General features: G+C 38.3%; 1 protein-coding gene across 1 annotated transcript; it reads left to right on the plus strand.

Moving 5' to 3' along the window:
• The first annotated feature begins 1,756 nt into the window (after positions 1–1,756).
• Positions 1,757–4,406, plus strand: LOC141940000 (uncharacterized). The gene has a single exon (XM_074860772.1). It carries the CDS (start codon positions 1,833–1,835, stop codon positions 4,404–4,406), a length of 2,574 nt encoding a protein of 857 aa, XP_074716873.1. The 5' UTR covers positions 1,757–1,832.
• Positions 4,407–17,247: the final 12,841 nt, after the last annotated feature.

Here is a 17,247-nt window from a genome sequence, read left to right on the forward strand (position 1 = left end):
GGGCCAAAGAGACCTTTACTGTTTAGCTCAACTGCATTTAAAGAGACTGAACAAAGATACTCAGAGTGGGAAAAGGGTCTTTTGTCTCTAGTCCGTGCAGTTAAACAAGTTGAGAAAATACGTCAAGAACAAGCTGTTCAGACCAGAGGTCCCTTTAATTTATTAGACACAATCCTAAAAGGGACTGCTCCCCCAGAGGGAATTGCACAAAAACCTACAATTAGGAAATGGTATGCCTATCTAGTGGGTGTGGCAGATGAAATGCAATTAACTGAAGGACACACAAAAGTTTCTAAATTGCAAATGCCTATTAATACTGACCCCCTAGCATTACAACAACCATTCAAACCTTCACCAATTTTAGATGCACCTCCCTTCACTGAAGATTCACCAACCGAGGGTGTCTGGTTTTCTGATGCCTCGGCAAAAAGAGTGGATGGTAAATGGCAATATAAAGCTGTTGCATTAGAAATCAAAACAGGCAAACAAGTTATTGAAGAGGGTGAAGGCAGTGCTCAAGTAGGAGAGTTAAGAGCAGTTGTTTTGGCAGCACAAAATGAAGCAAAAGCCATTTATGTAGACTCTTATGCTGTCTGGGCAGGTGCCACACAGTGGCTTTGTCAATGGGAAGCCTTAAACTGGGAGATAAATAAATCACCAATCTGGAGAACTGAAGACTGGCAATTACTATTAACCATAGCCAGAAAAACACCATTCCAAATAGGATGGGTAAAAGCTCATGCTAATGACCATAAACCAGCTACAAATTGGAACCAAAGGGTGGATGAATTGACAAAAATTAGGAAAATAGACATTGAAGATTCCTCAGACCCCACATGGTATCGACTAGGAGAATGGTTACATCAAAAATTAGGCCACACAGGTCGAGAAGCACTTTACTTTTCAGCCCAAAGCCGGGGATGGCCTCTCAGTAGGAAAACATGTGAAACCATCCTCACTGAGTGCCCCCAGTGTAAATTAAAATTGCAGATGGACCACCCTGCCAAAGCACCACCTTTACACATTAAAGAGGGGAAAACTTTGTGGTCTACTTGGCAAATTGATTACATTGGTCCTTTAAAATCCTCTGCTGGGTACAAATATATCTTAACAGGTGTAGAAATAATATCTGGACTCCTTACAGCTACCAAGTGCCAAAAGGCTAATGCACAGAATACTATCCGAGGCCTTTCCTCATGGTTCTCAATTTTACCTGTCCCTGATTCTATCCAAAGTGACAATGGCTCACACTTTACTAGTAAAGAAGTACAGGAATGGGCAAAGCAAAAAGAAATAAAGTGGGTATTCCACACACCTTATTACCCACAATCTAATGGTATAGTTGAACGAGCCAATGGACTGCTGAAAAAATATCTTAAACCACATGAAGGACAATGGGACAGACGTCTTTCTGAAATTTTACAGCAGTTAAATAATCGGTATGGTCCCTATGGAAGTCCAATTACTCGAGCCTTCTTAACACTTTCTTCAGAAACAAACCTAAATAATGAGCACACCTGGTCCTCAATGAAAGCAGGACAGCCTGTGATGGCAAAAATACCATCTGTAGGAACAATACCAGTAATCCTGGTCAAACCGCGAGGATTTCTAGCATGGGATGCTATTGACAATAATGGAATAAAACATAAAATTAGTACTAGATGGATTTATCCAGTATCCTAAGGGGTAACCTGTTCGGCCTCCCCCCACCGAGACAGTTCTCTTTCCTTTCCTTTTCAGAAATAACTAACTCCACCAACGACACCGTGGAAGCAGACAACACGCCCAGCAAGTCCACCAGTAGCACTGTGGGAACAACCCTCATCTTTAATATGAGGCTCTTCACAACATTGCGCCTACCTTTTCTCTCCCTCACCATCACACATCGATTGCTGCAACAACGGTGGCTATACGCTTCTTCTCTCCTTCTTTTCCTGTTCATGAGAGTTGATACACTTACAATGGCTCACACATCAAATCCTTGGGATCTTGCATTACTAAGATACACTGGAAGCACCAAAACACTACGAGAAAAGGCCAGTCTAAATCTTGCTATTCTAGTTCTACATGAAAATGAAATATACGCAAAGAATGAATGGGGATGGGATAACTCTCAGCAAATGGCTCAACTTCAAGCCACAACCGGAGAGAGAATACAAATTGGATGCCGAGTGGTTGATGGACCTACTTACCGTAGGCCGACAGAAATCAAAATATTTTACACTGATTTTACTAAACCAGAAAACAACAACAATGATTGCTATAAAATAACAGAACCAAATTTAGACTGTTGGTACAATTTTACCTTTTCTAAACCTGTAATTGCATTTTGTATGTGGGGCCATAGAGACACAGAACTATTATTTGATTTCACGATTAGCACACGTAGTATGTGGAGCCTGTGCGCAACAGGATGGCCATGGACCCATGCTCATATAGGCTATAATGGACATGCACCCCAAACTCATCTTGCTGAATCCCTAAATTTGTCTGTAGTAGCCTTACGCAATAATTTTGCCTTCCAAAAATGGGTTATAAAAACTGAAGATAAAAATTGGCAAATTCCATACCTGAAAGGGACAAGTGGAGACACTATTTCAATAGGATGCCGAATTGAAAATCACACTCAATGTACAACAGCTTCACATATTATTGTAGATTACACTGGAAGAAGGCATGGGCATGGCCCTGATAACACACACACCCATACCTGTCATTTTGGGTATGAATGTTGGTACAATTTTACTATATTCCACTCAGCACTCATAACATGCATTTCGGCAGACCTCAAGTCTCATTCCAGGTTGGCTCTCCAGTTCAAAATTGAAATCCAACAGCCATCCGTACCAACTCGACCTCCTATTAAATTGTCCCCTCGCATTTATACTACTGGTCCTTATATAATTAAAAATATAGGACAACAACAAGTCCTCTTTAACCCCAGCTGGTCTCTAAAAAGAGTGGAGCTAGCGCTACAAATCGATGTGTCAGAAATTAAACCAGACTGTTCTGCCTTTTTAAGAGTCGCCCACACTGGCTGGTCAGCATGGTTACATGGACGATCTCTAAAACGATCCCAGCGTACACAACGGGACGCCACTGGGTTATTGGGAACAGGATTAGGAATACTAAACACCATAGATGCCGAAGTTCTAGTGAACAAATTAACTGCTACTACCGAAGACCTGATCAAATTGGAACACCCACTAAAATCATCTTTATCAGCCTTAGGAGCAAGTCAATGGCTTCTATCAGACATTTTGCCTCACTGGGAACGAATTGAAGAAAACGATCATCAATTAATTGCAAAAGCTCTCGGAGCAACCCAAAGTAATACGTCTCTTGCCTTGAGTTGTATCCAAGCACAATTGTGGATACAGTCTATAGTAGCAGCTATTATTAGAGAAGGAGAAGGAGGAACCCTACCCACTGAAATCCGTAAATTGATCTGGGACAACGCCTCAGAATTTGAAAGGGAATTTCAATCATGGTGGCAATTGGTCAACTTTACTCACTACACTGAAGGTGATAAGATTATTGCATTTGTCCTCACCATACGCAATGCTTCAGTGTACAACATATACCCAATCCTTGCATTAGGACTAAATCACAATGGAAACGTACTCTATCCCTTAGAGCATAAAGTCTGGGCCCACCAGAAGGAGGGGAAATGGCAAACAATTGATGTAAATGCATGTACTGTGCGAGAACAACGAGGCTTCATTTGTGAAGGAAATACTCTTGAGGCTCAAGACATTTGTCTTGATACTGAACAAAACATTTGTCACTTTGAGATCCACCCAAACGAAACCCCTGAAACCGTAGTCATATATGTTGGAAAGGGATGTGTTTGCATGCGAACACGATGTGATTCCTTATTAATAGATGGTACTGTCCATAACATAACCAATAAGTCCAATCTATGTGTGTGTAACTTTTCTGTAATTATTGGCTGTGATTTTCATTTCTCTGTACCAATAACTACCTATGATGACTTATCTTTCAATTATATGCTATATCACGAGTTGCAACCTACACCTATTGGGATGAGCCTAACCATAATTGAGCAACTCCTCCAACATCCTGACTTAATCGACCTCCTGCAACAAGCACAGAAAACTGGACAAAAGACTCTTATCACGGTCCAACATGATATAGAAGAAATACATCAGGTGTTAACCAGAGTCAAAAGGGATGGAGAACATCAGTGGTGGGAAAGCTTATTTGGATGGTCACCAACCGCAACTGGACTGTTTAATTCTATGTTCCACCCGGTCATGATCTTCTTAATTCTAATTCTAATATGTTTACTGCTCATAATTGTATTGTATATTAAGGTTTGGAGGATGGTTAGACAGATTACTCAGTTACAGAAGTATCCCCGTATGTACACCATCCCAAAATAATTTTTTTTCTTTTTGAAGCTAATCAAACACAAAATTTCCTTCAACTGTAATTGGATTATGGCATCCTCTGTTTATAGGCATAGAGGCAAGAGGCAACCACACTGCCACTCTATGGACAAGATAAATTGACTTTAGTCACGGGGTGGATTGTGGTGGTGCAATCCTTACCCCCCCCCCCGCCCCTCTTTGTTGGGCTGCTTGGTGCTAGGTGCGATTCCACCCACATCCCCCGAGCTATACACCAGTCTGTGGAGATAAGGACTGACAATGTTAACGAGCCTGGCTCCTGCCCCTCCCGATTACTCGGAAATGGTTAAAATGGCCCATCAACTCCTAAGGGCCTGGCACACCTGTGCCTGGGATGTGGTCAAATGAGAACAATAACAGAGTCACACATTAATCAAATTCTTTTGTAACTGCTGGAAGGCACCAGAAGGCATTTGACAAAAGTCAATTATCTTGGACCCTATAAATGGCGACCACCAGGGAGACCCTTTGAGCTCTCCTGGATCGCAGTGGGCCTGTGACCAGCATCTCCCCTGAGCTGGGACGCCTCTCAGGTACCAAACCCTTAAGGTGTCGTCTGCTCCAGACGGAAGGCCAGGGCGAAGTCCCCCGCTTGAGTCTCAATTATCGCCCGTTGAGGAATGCCAAGGCATTGTGAGTATTTGCTCTAAACTCAAGAGGGAAATTTTCTTTGAGCTAGCTTCTCTTTACTCTGTGTGTGTGTGTGTGTGTGTGTGTGGGTACGTACCCTTGTTTCTGTGTGTGTATGTCTGTTCTGTGTTCATTCTACTGAATCCAAACACCTTTGTTTCTGTATGTTTGTCCATTTCGTTATGTGCATGCATGTGTATATATGTATATATAGGTACCGTTAAGTAAGTTAGTGTGAATCTTGTCATTTTAGAACCTGAATAAGTCGCTTTTCTTTCTTTTAGTATCTCTGAATTATTTTATAATAATAAATTGCTGTTAGTTATTAATAAACCTAGATTTCTTACTAAATATTGCCGTGTCAATACTTTCATCCGCGACAGCTGCTAAAATACAATTTTCTAATTATTACTTTCTGAAAAAAACTGATTCCTGCAGTTGTATTGGCTGAACATTGAGCAAGAATATTATGGTGATAATAACACATGGGACTGGTGAACTCTGTTCCTCTTGAATATATAACACAGCATCCATTTATAGCTAAATTAATGTGCATGCTGCCTTTGTTTCATTTCTTTCTTCTTCTTTGTTAGCCAGATGCCAGGCTGATTTTAAAATTCTCCAGTGGTTTATAAAAACTTGAATCTTAGTTGCACAATTTCTCCAGGTGCTCTCTTCATCCTCAATCCTCAATGGTAAATTTGATCTGAGTATATGATTTTACTGAATTGTAAATTTCAGGAATACAAAAGCCTCAAAACAAGACTTCAAGATTCAAGGAGTTGTCATTTGGGACAGCTGAAATAGGTACATGTGAGTGACATATTTGTCTTCTATCCATTCTAGAACAAGTTTACCCTTATTTCACTTAGGGCATATACCACATCATGCAGCCTTTTGTTTACTTCAGGATGAGGATGTTCAAAAAAGCTATTACTGTGGAATAGCTAATACATCATAATTTGTTATCCCAGCATAACTTGCTCATGTCCATAACTTCACTCAGCTGTTCTACAAATCTAAGTCACGTCTCTCTACTTATCATTCTAATGCGAGTAAAGTTCTACAGCCTTTGGGACATATTTGAGTACTCTTATATAATACTTCATTCTCTGAACAAACCCATTGGTTTCACTTTAAAGGCTCTCAAAGACTTCAATGAGCTGTGAAATTAAGCTTTACCCTTGTACTCTTTTCATTCTGAATTTCATCATGGACATTTGTACAGCTGTTTTGTTGTATGAATGTTTGTGCAAGAGCTTTTAATTCACCTGAATCCCTGATATTCACACATGAATGACCATATTCATAATCCCGCCATATAAACATGAAATTACTAGCAGAGTTTGACAAGACAAAGTTGAATGAAGGTTATGGAGGATAGAGAGTCTTTATGATTAAACTGAGCCTTGGGTCTCCCTAAGGTTCCATTTTCTACTCTTTTACCTAGGTGAGAATCTTTATGTCCTATGTACAGTAAAATGTCATGTTTCTGTCCTTACAAGTACCCAATATTAATTGTGTAAATATTATTGACATCAGATCATGTGTTACTTTACAGTAGTATAAGATTTTCCCCTTCCGGTTGGGGAAAGGAAAAATATTTGAACAGATTTAACCTAAAGACTAGAAAATCTGGAAAGAAAGATATAGATTTGATTGTTAAAGAAATGCCTTATTTTAGGACAATATTATGATTTTCAGGAAACCCAGTTCTGATTTTTGATGATTCTTAGTAACAGTGTTGTGTTTTAAGGCCAGAGACTGGCACTTCAGCACTTTGTGATGTTCACAACACCAACTGAGTAACACCTGCTGAGTCCTTATCAGAAGCTTTACAGAGAACAGCAAGAAAAAATTCTTTCGGGAAATACCAGAATCAAACCCAGCAACACTACCAATAGAAACATTTGGGAGAGGGAAGAGAAAAGAGGAGTGTGTTGTGTTAATGACACATGAAAACATGGGGAATAAGAAGCCTGTGTAATAGCGCAACCATTCCTCTCTTCGTATTCTCCAGCATCCATTATTTACAACTATTTTAAGAAAAGTCTGTTTGTATTTTGTAGACAGGGAGGATGGTGAGATGGATTAGAGCCAGAAAGATAGTTTTACCATGTAAATAAAAAACAGCACACGAGGTGACCCAGTATGATAAGATAATAAATCCTCTTAGTCTGTCTTATCTATATTAAAAGTCCTTTGCGCAATTACAGCTAATGAGAAAATAATTACAGATCACAACCGGTCCATAAGGAAGATGGACAGGGAGAAAAAAGGAGCACTTATAATAAACATATTCTTTTATTAGCTCAAAGATGGTGTATTTGTTGAATGACCTGTCCAGGTCAAAATCACAGAATCACAGAATCATCTAGGTTGAAAAAGACCTTGAAGATCATCTAGTCCAACCATTAACCTAACACTGACAATTCCCAACTACACCATATCCCCAAGCGCTATGTCGACCCTACTCTTAAACACCTCCAGGGATGGGGACTCCACCACTTCTCTGGGCAGCCCATTCCAATGCCTAATGACTAGTTCTGTAAAGCAATGCTTCCTAATGTCCAGTTTAAACCTTCCCTGACGCAACTTGAGGCCATTACCTCTTGTCCTATACGCTTATTACTTGGTTAAAGAGACTCATCCCCAGTTCTCTGCAACCTCCTTTCAGGTAGCTGTAGAGGGCGATGAGGTCTCCCCTCAGCCTCCTCTTCTCTAGACTAAACAACCCCAGTTCCCTCAGCCGCTCCTTGTACGACATGTGCTCCAGACCCTGCACCAGCTTCGTTGCCCTTCTCTGGACACGCTCGAGTAATTCAATGTCCTTTTTGTAGTGAGGGGCCCAAAACTGAACACAGTAGTCGAGGTGCAGCCTCACCAGTGCCCAGTACAGGGTAAGATCCCTTCCCTGTCCCTGCTGGCCATGCTATTGCTGATGTAAGCCAGGATATCATTGGCCTTCTTGGCCACTTGGGCACACTGCTGGCTCATGCTCAGCCGGCTGTCGACCAACACCCCCAGGTCCCTCTCTGACTGGCAGCTCTCCAGCCACTCCTCCCCAAGCCTGTAGCGCTGCTGGGGGTTGTTGTGGCCCAAGTGCAGCACCCGGCATTTGGCCTTATTGAAACTCCTACAGTTGACCTTAGCCCATTGCTCCAGCCTGTCCAGATCTCTCTGCAGAACCTCCCTACCCTCGAGCAGATCAACACTCCCACCCAACTTGGTGTCATCTGCAAACCTACTGAGGGTGCACTTAATCCCCTCGTCTAGATCATCAATAAAGATGTTAAACAGGAGTGGCCCCAAAACCGAGCCCTGGGGGGACACCACTCCTGACCAGCCATTAAATGGATTTAACTCCATTCACCACAACTCTTTGGGCCCGGCCATCCAACAAGTTTTTTACCCGGCAAAATGTATGCCCATCCAAGCTCCAAGCAGCCAGTTTCACCAGGAGAATGCTGTGGGAAACGGTGTCAAAGGCCTTACTGAAGTCAAGGTAAACAACATCCACAGCCTTCTATTCTTCATGACGATGAACAAAAGAAATTCTAAGAGACAAGCACTTTCACTTGAAAATCCCAGTGAAAATGTTTCAGTAGACAAAACCAGCAAGTTTTGAATGTTTCAGATCTAGCTTAGTCTTTATAACTTTTTAGCACATTTGCCTGAACAAAGATTAGGTTAAAGTATGAAGACTTATGAAAAAGGTACATAAGTTTCTTTCAGAGAATTTTTGCCTCATTTAAGCCAGAATCCCCCAGCCACAAACCATACAACATTTTGGAACAAGTTTAAGCTGATATTAATTCTGACAGAACAGGATGATTCTTATAACCATACTTAAAAGAACATTTTCTTATGGGAATTTGACGATTGTCTTCTAGCATCTTCACAGTCTGTAACAAAGTTTGAATGTGAACAGAGCATATTTTTACCGTATGTGCACATTATGGTACCTTTTTTTCATAGAATCATAGAATCACAGAATGGTTAGGGTTGGTTGGAAGGGGCCTTAAAGATCATCTAGTGCAATGCCCACGCTGTGGGCAGGGACAGCTTCCACTAGATCAGGTTGCTCAAAACGCCATCCAACCTGGTCTTGAACACTTCCAGGGAGGGGGCAGCCACAGCTTCTCTGGGCAACCTGTTCCAGTGTCTCAGCACCCTCACAGTGAAGAATTTCTTCTTTACATCTAATCTAAATCTACCTTCTTTCAGTTTAAAGCCATTACCCCTTGTGCTCTCACTACATGTCCTTATAAATGTCCCTCTCCACTTTTCTTGTAGGCTTCCTTTGGATACTGGAAGATCCATGTCTTTCTTATGTTGTGGACCACAGAGTTAGTACTCCATGTGGTGTCTAAAGAATATAGTAGAGGAGCAGAGTCACCTCCCTCAACCTGCTGACCATGCTTCTTTTGATGCAGCCCAGGATACTATTGACTTTCTGGACTGCAAAAGTACACTGCCAGGTCATGTTGAGCTTCTCATCAACTAACACCTCCACGTCCTTCTCCTTCAAGGCTGTTCTCAAAAATTTGTCTTTTAGTTTCAGATTAAGTTCTCTGTGCAGAAAATTTCTATCACCTGATATGACACAGAATGCAGATATTGGTAAACCTGGTATAGTTTTACTAAAACATCAGGTGGCAGTGCTTTTTTTTTTTTTTTTTTTTAATTAAGAAAGACAGCATATTTGAAAAACATTACAGCCAACATGGCTTGTTTGAATATTAAACTTTTTTATATAGTTTTTTTGGCAAACTATGGGTGAGGACATTTAGTCTGGTATAAAATAGAACATTGGAGAACTTTGTGCTGAATATTTAATTTAGTAGTATTATCAGTAAGTGATAATGGTGATTTATTTTTCACATTGCACTGTTAAAAAATTCTTTTTTATCACTTGAAATAACAATTTATCATAAACTACAGAAGCATGGTCTGAAATTATGAGAAAGTGACATATCTGTTGCACACACACCAGTCCCTGCAGTCTGAGGAGCCAAATTGTCATCACAGTCCTCTGCTGCCTTTCATTCCTGAATACAGATTTGAAGAGGTGATCCTTGAATGTTTGTCCATCTGCCTATCTATACACGAATGTTATAAGATATATGAAGGTTTTTTACAAATATTAAATTTAATTAAATGCTCTCAGAACACCAGGAAATAATACATGTATGTCATTTGTCCTGAAATATTGGCTGGCTTTTCATAGCAGCATGTGTGGCTACAGTAGGTATTAACAACACCACCAGCCTGACACCTGCACTAAGCAACAGACTCACCCTAATGTAATTTAATAAAATGTCTTTTGTTATTAAACCAAGAATTGTATGTTGCCAGCTGAGGTGGAAAATAGGTCCCAGAGGTTGTTATCCCTTATTCCATCTGCAGTTATTTTTAGGGGGCTTTAATATTTAAAAGTCTACTACTAATTTCAGTGTTGCCCACACAAACCTGCTTTGTAGTTCTATTGCCAAATTATCCCTTGAAGGCAAGTGCTGTAAATAATTTCTCAGTTCTGTTCCTAGACACTTGCCAAGGTCATTATCTGGCTTTCCCACAATCCCTCTAGTCTGACTTTGATTGTGAGTGGTAACTAAGAAACAGTTATGAGATGCAATCACAAGCTGTGGCAGTCTTATCAAAAGCTGAAGATGGTCCCTGAGCACTCTTATGAAGCCAGTGGCTCAGCTGCTCTTGCTTCCTTAATACTTCATTTATCTTTTGATTTGGTCAACCAACAGAGCAGCAACAAGAGCAAACATAAAACAGGCGCTATGAAGCAGACATGACAGCCAGAGAGAAAGGAGGCTCCAGAAAACCAGCTGGCTGGAGCTCATTATAGAATTCCAACATTTAACTTCTAACTGGCAATAATTAGTTCTTGTGTTCTTATACTTTGCTTCCTTATTTCTCACATTGTCAGAAGTCTGACATCATTTTTTAAAATGTAAATAATTATTCAATGACAAGTTTTTCTTGAGTTGAGGCATGAGTTTCAGGATCAAAAGAACTGCAGTTTAAAGTTGTCCTTTATAAAGTGTTATGATGAAAAAATACACCAAAAGTGTAGTATCACAGATTGCTCATTTGTGAAAATCAGTTTTACATGCATTAAACATAAGACAAAAAAAGTAAGGTTGATGTACAAATATAGACACCTAGTTATACATTGAAAAGTAACCTTATGTGTCCCTGTGCAGTTCAGGTCCTTAAATTTAGGAACCACATAAAGACATACTACTGCAGTTTTTCAAGGTCATATAATAAGTATATAGCATAATCCTCAGAAAATTTCAGCTTCTAGCCCCATAGCTTGGCATCACTCAGCCCATCTGAGTAATACTATTTTTTCTAACTCTAGGCATTTGGCCTCTACAGATTGACAAGTTGAAAATTAAAATGTTTTACAAGCTCCTGGCATTTCAGGGTGAGATCTGGTCCCAGTAGAGAGAAAAGAATGTTCACCCCATTTCAACTGTTCACTTCAAGGAGACATGGGGAAAAAAAGAAAAACCAAAAACAAACAAAAAAAAGAAAATGAAAAAAAAAAGGAAAAAAGAAAAAAAGAAAAAAATAAAGAAGGACAATAAGAGGAAAAGAGAGGGAAAAGAGGGAAGGAAAAGAGAAAAAAAATGGAAAAAACCAAAATGTCAGGCTTCTGACTTTGAAAACTTCAATGCTGACAAGAAATGCATTACATTGTTTTACTTTTTTAGTGAATATATTAGGTATGTAATATTTTAGTCATAGGCTACTTTAAATTCAAAAGCTGCATCTATACTATTAAATTAAATAGAGTCAGGCAATATTCCTAGGAGCTGGAACTTGATTGCGCATATTGTTACATTTTTAAGGCAGGGTCTCACACGATTTTTTGTCTGGACAAGTCAGCGTGCTTCTAAACAACTTCTGGGCACAGTCAGAGGTGTACCAGGGAGGTTTCTGCTTCTGAACAAACATTTCTTTAGGAAATGAGAAAGTGTAATAGTATGAAAGCAATTTTTCTATGTCTATTCACGAGTGCTAGAGAATAATCCTAGCATCTTTTAGTTTGTTTGGATAGACAAAATAACACTGTATTAACTGAAAAACAGAATGCAATTTCATTACATAAAATAAATGAGCATTCTACACAGTAAGATTGCATAAATTCTAATTAATGTATTTTTGAGAATTTCATTCTGAAAAAAAATATTTAATACTTTATTTTATTTCAATCCATGCAAAACAAGACCAGAATCTCATCAGCACAAATTTTTAATTTGCATTCACCCATTACTTAAATTGGGACAACACAGTAAATACTTCTGTATTAAGATCTATTTTTGTTTTACAGATGAGGATGATTCACTTAATAATTTTAACCAGCCTATAATACCTCTAACTCAAAATAATTTATAGAAGGGAAGAAAAATATTTTGTACTTCTGTGTTTCTTATTGTAATATTTTGAACTTAATTAAAATTTTTTCAGTAAAAGTATATCCAAGCCGTTTCCTTCTACAGTTGGATAATTAGTTCTTTGTGAGTATAAAGTATCACATTTTCCACATGATATTCATTTTACATTATAAAGATATACAATATATTTATCCTTTGGATATCCATACAGGAGACATACACTCATCAACATAGGTCAGGGTTTGGGTTCAGCTGTTTCTTTTTTTTTCCTTTTTTTTTTTTTTTGATAATATTATATTTAACTGAAAAAATGTGATTTTGGGCCACTTGAATTAATAAATTCACCAGATATTTCTCTCTATAAACAAGCAATGGATCAGAGAGAAAAAATTGCAGGTAAAAATAGTACGTTTAAATTGAGTTATATTTAATTTTAAAAGGAGAATCAGAAATGGTCTACACATACACAAGGGAACCTTTCCTGTTCCAGTATAACACTGAACTCTATCTTAACTCACATTCCCTCACAATGTCTTGCTTTATCCCTTCTTTACCAATTCAGATCTTCCCCCATTGCATGCAAAAAAAAAGCCAAAAGATCAAAAAAATGAAAAGAAAACAAACAAAAAATCACACACAGCTTTAATGATTAATCCTACAACTGCAACTAAAGAAAGCTATGTGGTGGATTTCATCTTGCATTCTGTGTATGCTGTGTTTTAATTTGATTTGTCAGTTAGGATTTCATTACCCTTGTACCCCTTCTACTTAGTTAGTATGCGTTGATGAAATCACATTACAAAAGGTTGCAAAGAGAAATGGAGATTTTTTTATTGATCAGTTAGAAATCTCAGGGTTCAGACTAGGTCTATCCTTCGAAGATTTGCCAGAGTTGTTGTGGCAGATAGAATTGGTAGTAAAATAAAATCTTACTCTTAATTTAGAGCAGCTACTGCCTACAACCTATACCTTCTCTAAGTCCACAGGTTTGATGTAAGGTATACTGACATGAACTCTTTTGAAGTCACATACTCTTATTATGTTGTCTTCAGTGTATCAAAAATGCCCACCTCTTTTGGCTGAGAGATAGGAGCAGCCTTTCTCCAAAGAGGCTTAGTTGGCATAGGTAGACAGTGTAAATCCCAAATAAACTTTGGGTTTCTTTCACAAATGGGCAGAGAGTTTAGACTGCTAGTTTAAAATTAGACACCTAACTTTTAGACTAAGTTAGCTAATTTCAGATAAATTTTATCCTTATTTTCTGGAATAAGAGATATATATACAGGATCCAGTCAGGCCTGGCCTTTTCCCTTCTGGCCTTGCCTCATTAGATTTTCTTATCTTTCTCTCCTACTTCATAGATACATGTTGAGTTTCTGCATAAATTCTTTGCAATTTCTTAAAAATATTAACCGGGGGCAGGGGGTGGGGGGGAAGCTTTATGTAAAAATTCATTTTCTTATCACTGGTAAACCCAAAATGTGAGTCTGATGTTTCATATCTTACTTTTAGTAGGAAAGGACCAAACCAATACTCTTAAAGACACTGTCCCTCCCCCAATACTTCTTCAAAACTTTAGGATTCAAACTTATATCTGTCCCTTGCATTAATTCTATAGAAACTCAGTGTCTTTAATCTGTATGTTTTTCAGGTAATTCAGGAGAGCCTTTATCTAGCCGTTCTCTGGCTTTAACTGGTGTTAGACTGTTTTCTCAGAAGGCTTAAAGCAATGTCTCTAGTTAATGAGAAGCTCAAATAATTTTTGACTCAAGCAATTATAGGATTGCTTCACATGTTCATTTAATTTCCCAAAGAATATGAGACACTAAGTTGAATATAGTGTAACAAAGGCTTGACTATAGGCTGGAGGAGATACAATTTATCATTCATTTCACATTCACTCACAAAATTGTATCATATGCCAAGCAAGATTTTTAGAAAACTACAGAAACAACCCTCTATGTGTGAGAGAACCCTGTCACATTTCAACTGAATCATTCCTCCTATTTCACAGATAAACTTATTTATATTTTTCTCAGCAGTAGTATGTGAGATAATGTTATATTCCATTCCTCACAGGAACTATTGAAATGGTGCCCTCTCAACAAATGAGCTTTCCTCTACTTTTCCTTAGGTTTGTGGAAAAGAGGGGAAGGTTAATCTCTCTTCAGTTTTTGTTTGGGTTTTTTTTGTGCTCATGAATAATTATGCTTGTTATCTCCCTGAAATCTATTAACATTTTTGTTCAGAGGTTGGTCATATTATTTTTTCTTTAAAAAAAATATGGTTCTTTTGATGACAATTTTTCTTGTTCAAATTAAAAATAAAAATAAAAATTACAGGACAGATCGTGTCTGTTGCTTCATGACCTGGGCTTTCACAGTTCCGTTACCACACAGGTTCAGTCTTTAACTCCATTGCTAACAATTCACCAAACTTTCAGGAGCCTCAGTGGTTGTATCAGGATGAAAAAAACAGTGCTCCTTCAATTCTATTAACTCCACCATGTTATTGAAACACCACTTTCCTAAGTTGTGCTGGTGTTTGTGCTCTGTCTGTGGCTCAGCCACAATAGTTAGCCATTAATGCCTCAAAGGCATTAATTTTGAACTTTAATGACCTGTCTTCACTAAGGATTTACTTCATGAGGAATGATGAGTATTCTTTCTGACATGCTGCACACTTAAACAATAATGCATCCTTGCTCCCAGTTCTGTGTTGGAGGATCCCGTGTCCCATTTTTATATCTGTGTCCAAACCCTGACTGAACGGTAACTTTGCTCAATGTTCTAAATCCAAAGCTGGAAGAATAGCCTGCTTTTGCTATTCTATAATACCATAAAATTAGTGCTTATAAAAGCCCATAACCTATCAGCATTATAATCAGAAAACTGTTTCAATTCACGGGTCAAATTTTGCACTGAAGCAAGAAAGAATCATGATTTGGCAATCCATAAAAGCAATACAGAAGAATATGACACATATGTTGGAGAAATTTATGGCTAATTCCAAGATCAGCCTGACTGGATATCACTCTAGGAACAAGATAAAGGCCTCAGTGGATGTATGAAAAGGGATAAAATTAGGAATGTACACATTTCTGTTTTATGAAGAACTGGACAGCTTGCCCTGGACAGGTCAATGAATGCACATGCTCATATGAAGTGTATTAGTACCTTTATTCCCAAAGCAGTAAATTCAATAAAAAACTGTCTGAGGATTCTCACCTATCATTCAGCCATGAAAATTTATTATAGAAAGTGTGACCCACATCATAGCATTTTTTTGGTGATTTTCTGCACACTTAATAGGCACAAATAATAGATATTATGGTACTAGAAATTTAGATAGAAAGTAAATATTCTGCTGTGTTAAAGAGTTATGAGGATTTCCGCAGAAACCCTAAGAAGTTTTACCAGAAAAATGCCTGATAGCTAGTTCATGAATCTTACATGTTCCCTCTCCACACTATAATGACTACTTGATCAGAGATCTTTTTATTCTTTCATTTTTCAAGAGTAATAAGATTGAGTCTTAATTTCTTAGAAATTCCAAGGATCCTATGAAATTTCTGACCACAGTATGTCTACCTGCATTCCTCCTCAGACACTCTTTATATCCACTTACTAGACCTTTTCTGATACATGATGCAGAAAGAATTCTCTTTTATAGTTTATCACAGTAAGATCTGAGTAAACCACTCCTACTGCTAGTCTAGGATAATGTCATTACCTAAAAACAGTACAGTCTCATTGTAAAAGTAATCCTAATTGCTATCCTGCTTCTTCAATAGAAGAATAATGTATAACAATATAATGCCATTTAGGGAAGCAGGGAGATTCAAGTAGCTCACCATGTTTTTCCTAGAAATATTGTTGAACTAATGATAGGATATACCAGAAGTAAAATTTGCCTCCTAAAGTGAAGAAATTCGAATTTTTATATCTATTAAAATATTAAAACCAAATTTCGTCTCAGCTTATATATAAAGGCCTTGAATCTGTGACGGTATTCAGAACACTGAAAGACAGAAAGATTCATTGTCTTTTTTAGAGTAAGTTTTCAGACAGTATAGTAGCTAAAGACTAAAAAGGATACTATGTATTTTTCTGTGTATTCAACTGTGGAACATTGAAGCCAAGTTGTATGGAAATCATTATTTGCTCCCAGTAGATGGATGAGTGGAAGCCTGTCTACACAGTTAGATAATTAACTCTGTGATTTTAAGTTTTTTTCATGGCTTACATGTCAAATGTCAAATTTGCATCTATATTTGCCATGCTAGCAGTAAAAAAAAACCCCAAAACTGTTTATACATTTTCAGTAGCATGCGTCTCTAAATTTTCTCTTCTACACAAGTACGAAACACCTTCTTTTCAGAGATAGCCTAAGTAATAGCTACATATACTACATTAATTCTAAAGCAGGCGCCTGATTTTTGTCTGACTGCCAGTCTCTCCCTATCATCTCTCCAGGATTTCAAGAGCGTACTGTTCTGATAGCAAGCACGTCACCTCTTGTCCAACTCCTGATATAGTCATACTAATTATAGCAGCAGCTGGCTTCACTACTGCATTGTATACTTTATTGGCTATTCACATCTGTAAGGATGTCCCAACATGGACCATTGCTGAAATCATTTTAGCTTTTTACCATTAGATTCATAGAATCACAGAATGGTTTGGGTTGGAAGGGACCTTAAATGTCATCTAGTTCCAACCTCCCCTGCCACGGGCAGGGCCACCTTCCACTAGGTCAGGTTG

The sequence above is a fragment of the Strix uralensis genome, chromosome 2 (assembly GCF_047716275.1).
Source record: "Strix uralensis isolate ZFMK-TIS-50842 chromosome 2, bStrUra1, whole genome shotgun sequence".
Taxonomy (NCBI): domain Eukaryota; kingdom Metazoa; phylum Chordata; class Aves; order Strigiformes; family Strigidae; genus Strix; species Strix uralensis.

Bases quoted from the DNA above. Each gene is read 5' to 3' on its own strand.
- LOC141940000 (XM_074860772.1), top strand. From the start codon at position 1,833: ATGAGGCTCTTCACAACATTGCGCCTACCTTTTCTCTCCCTCACCATC.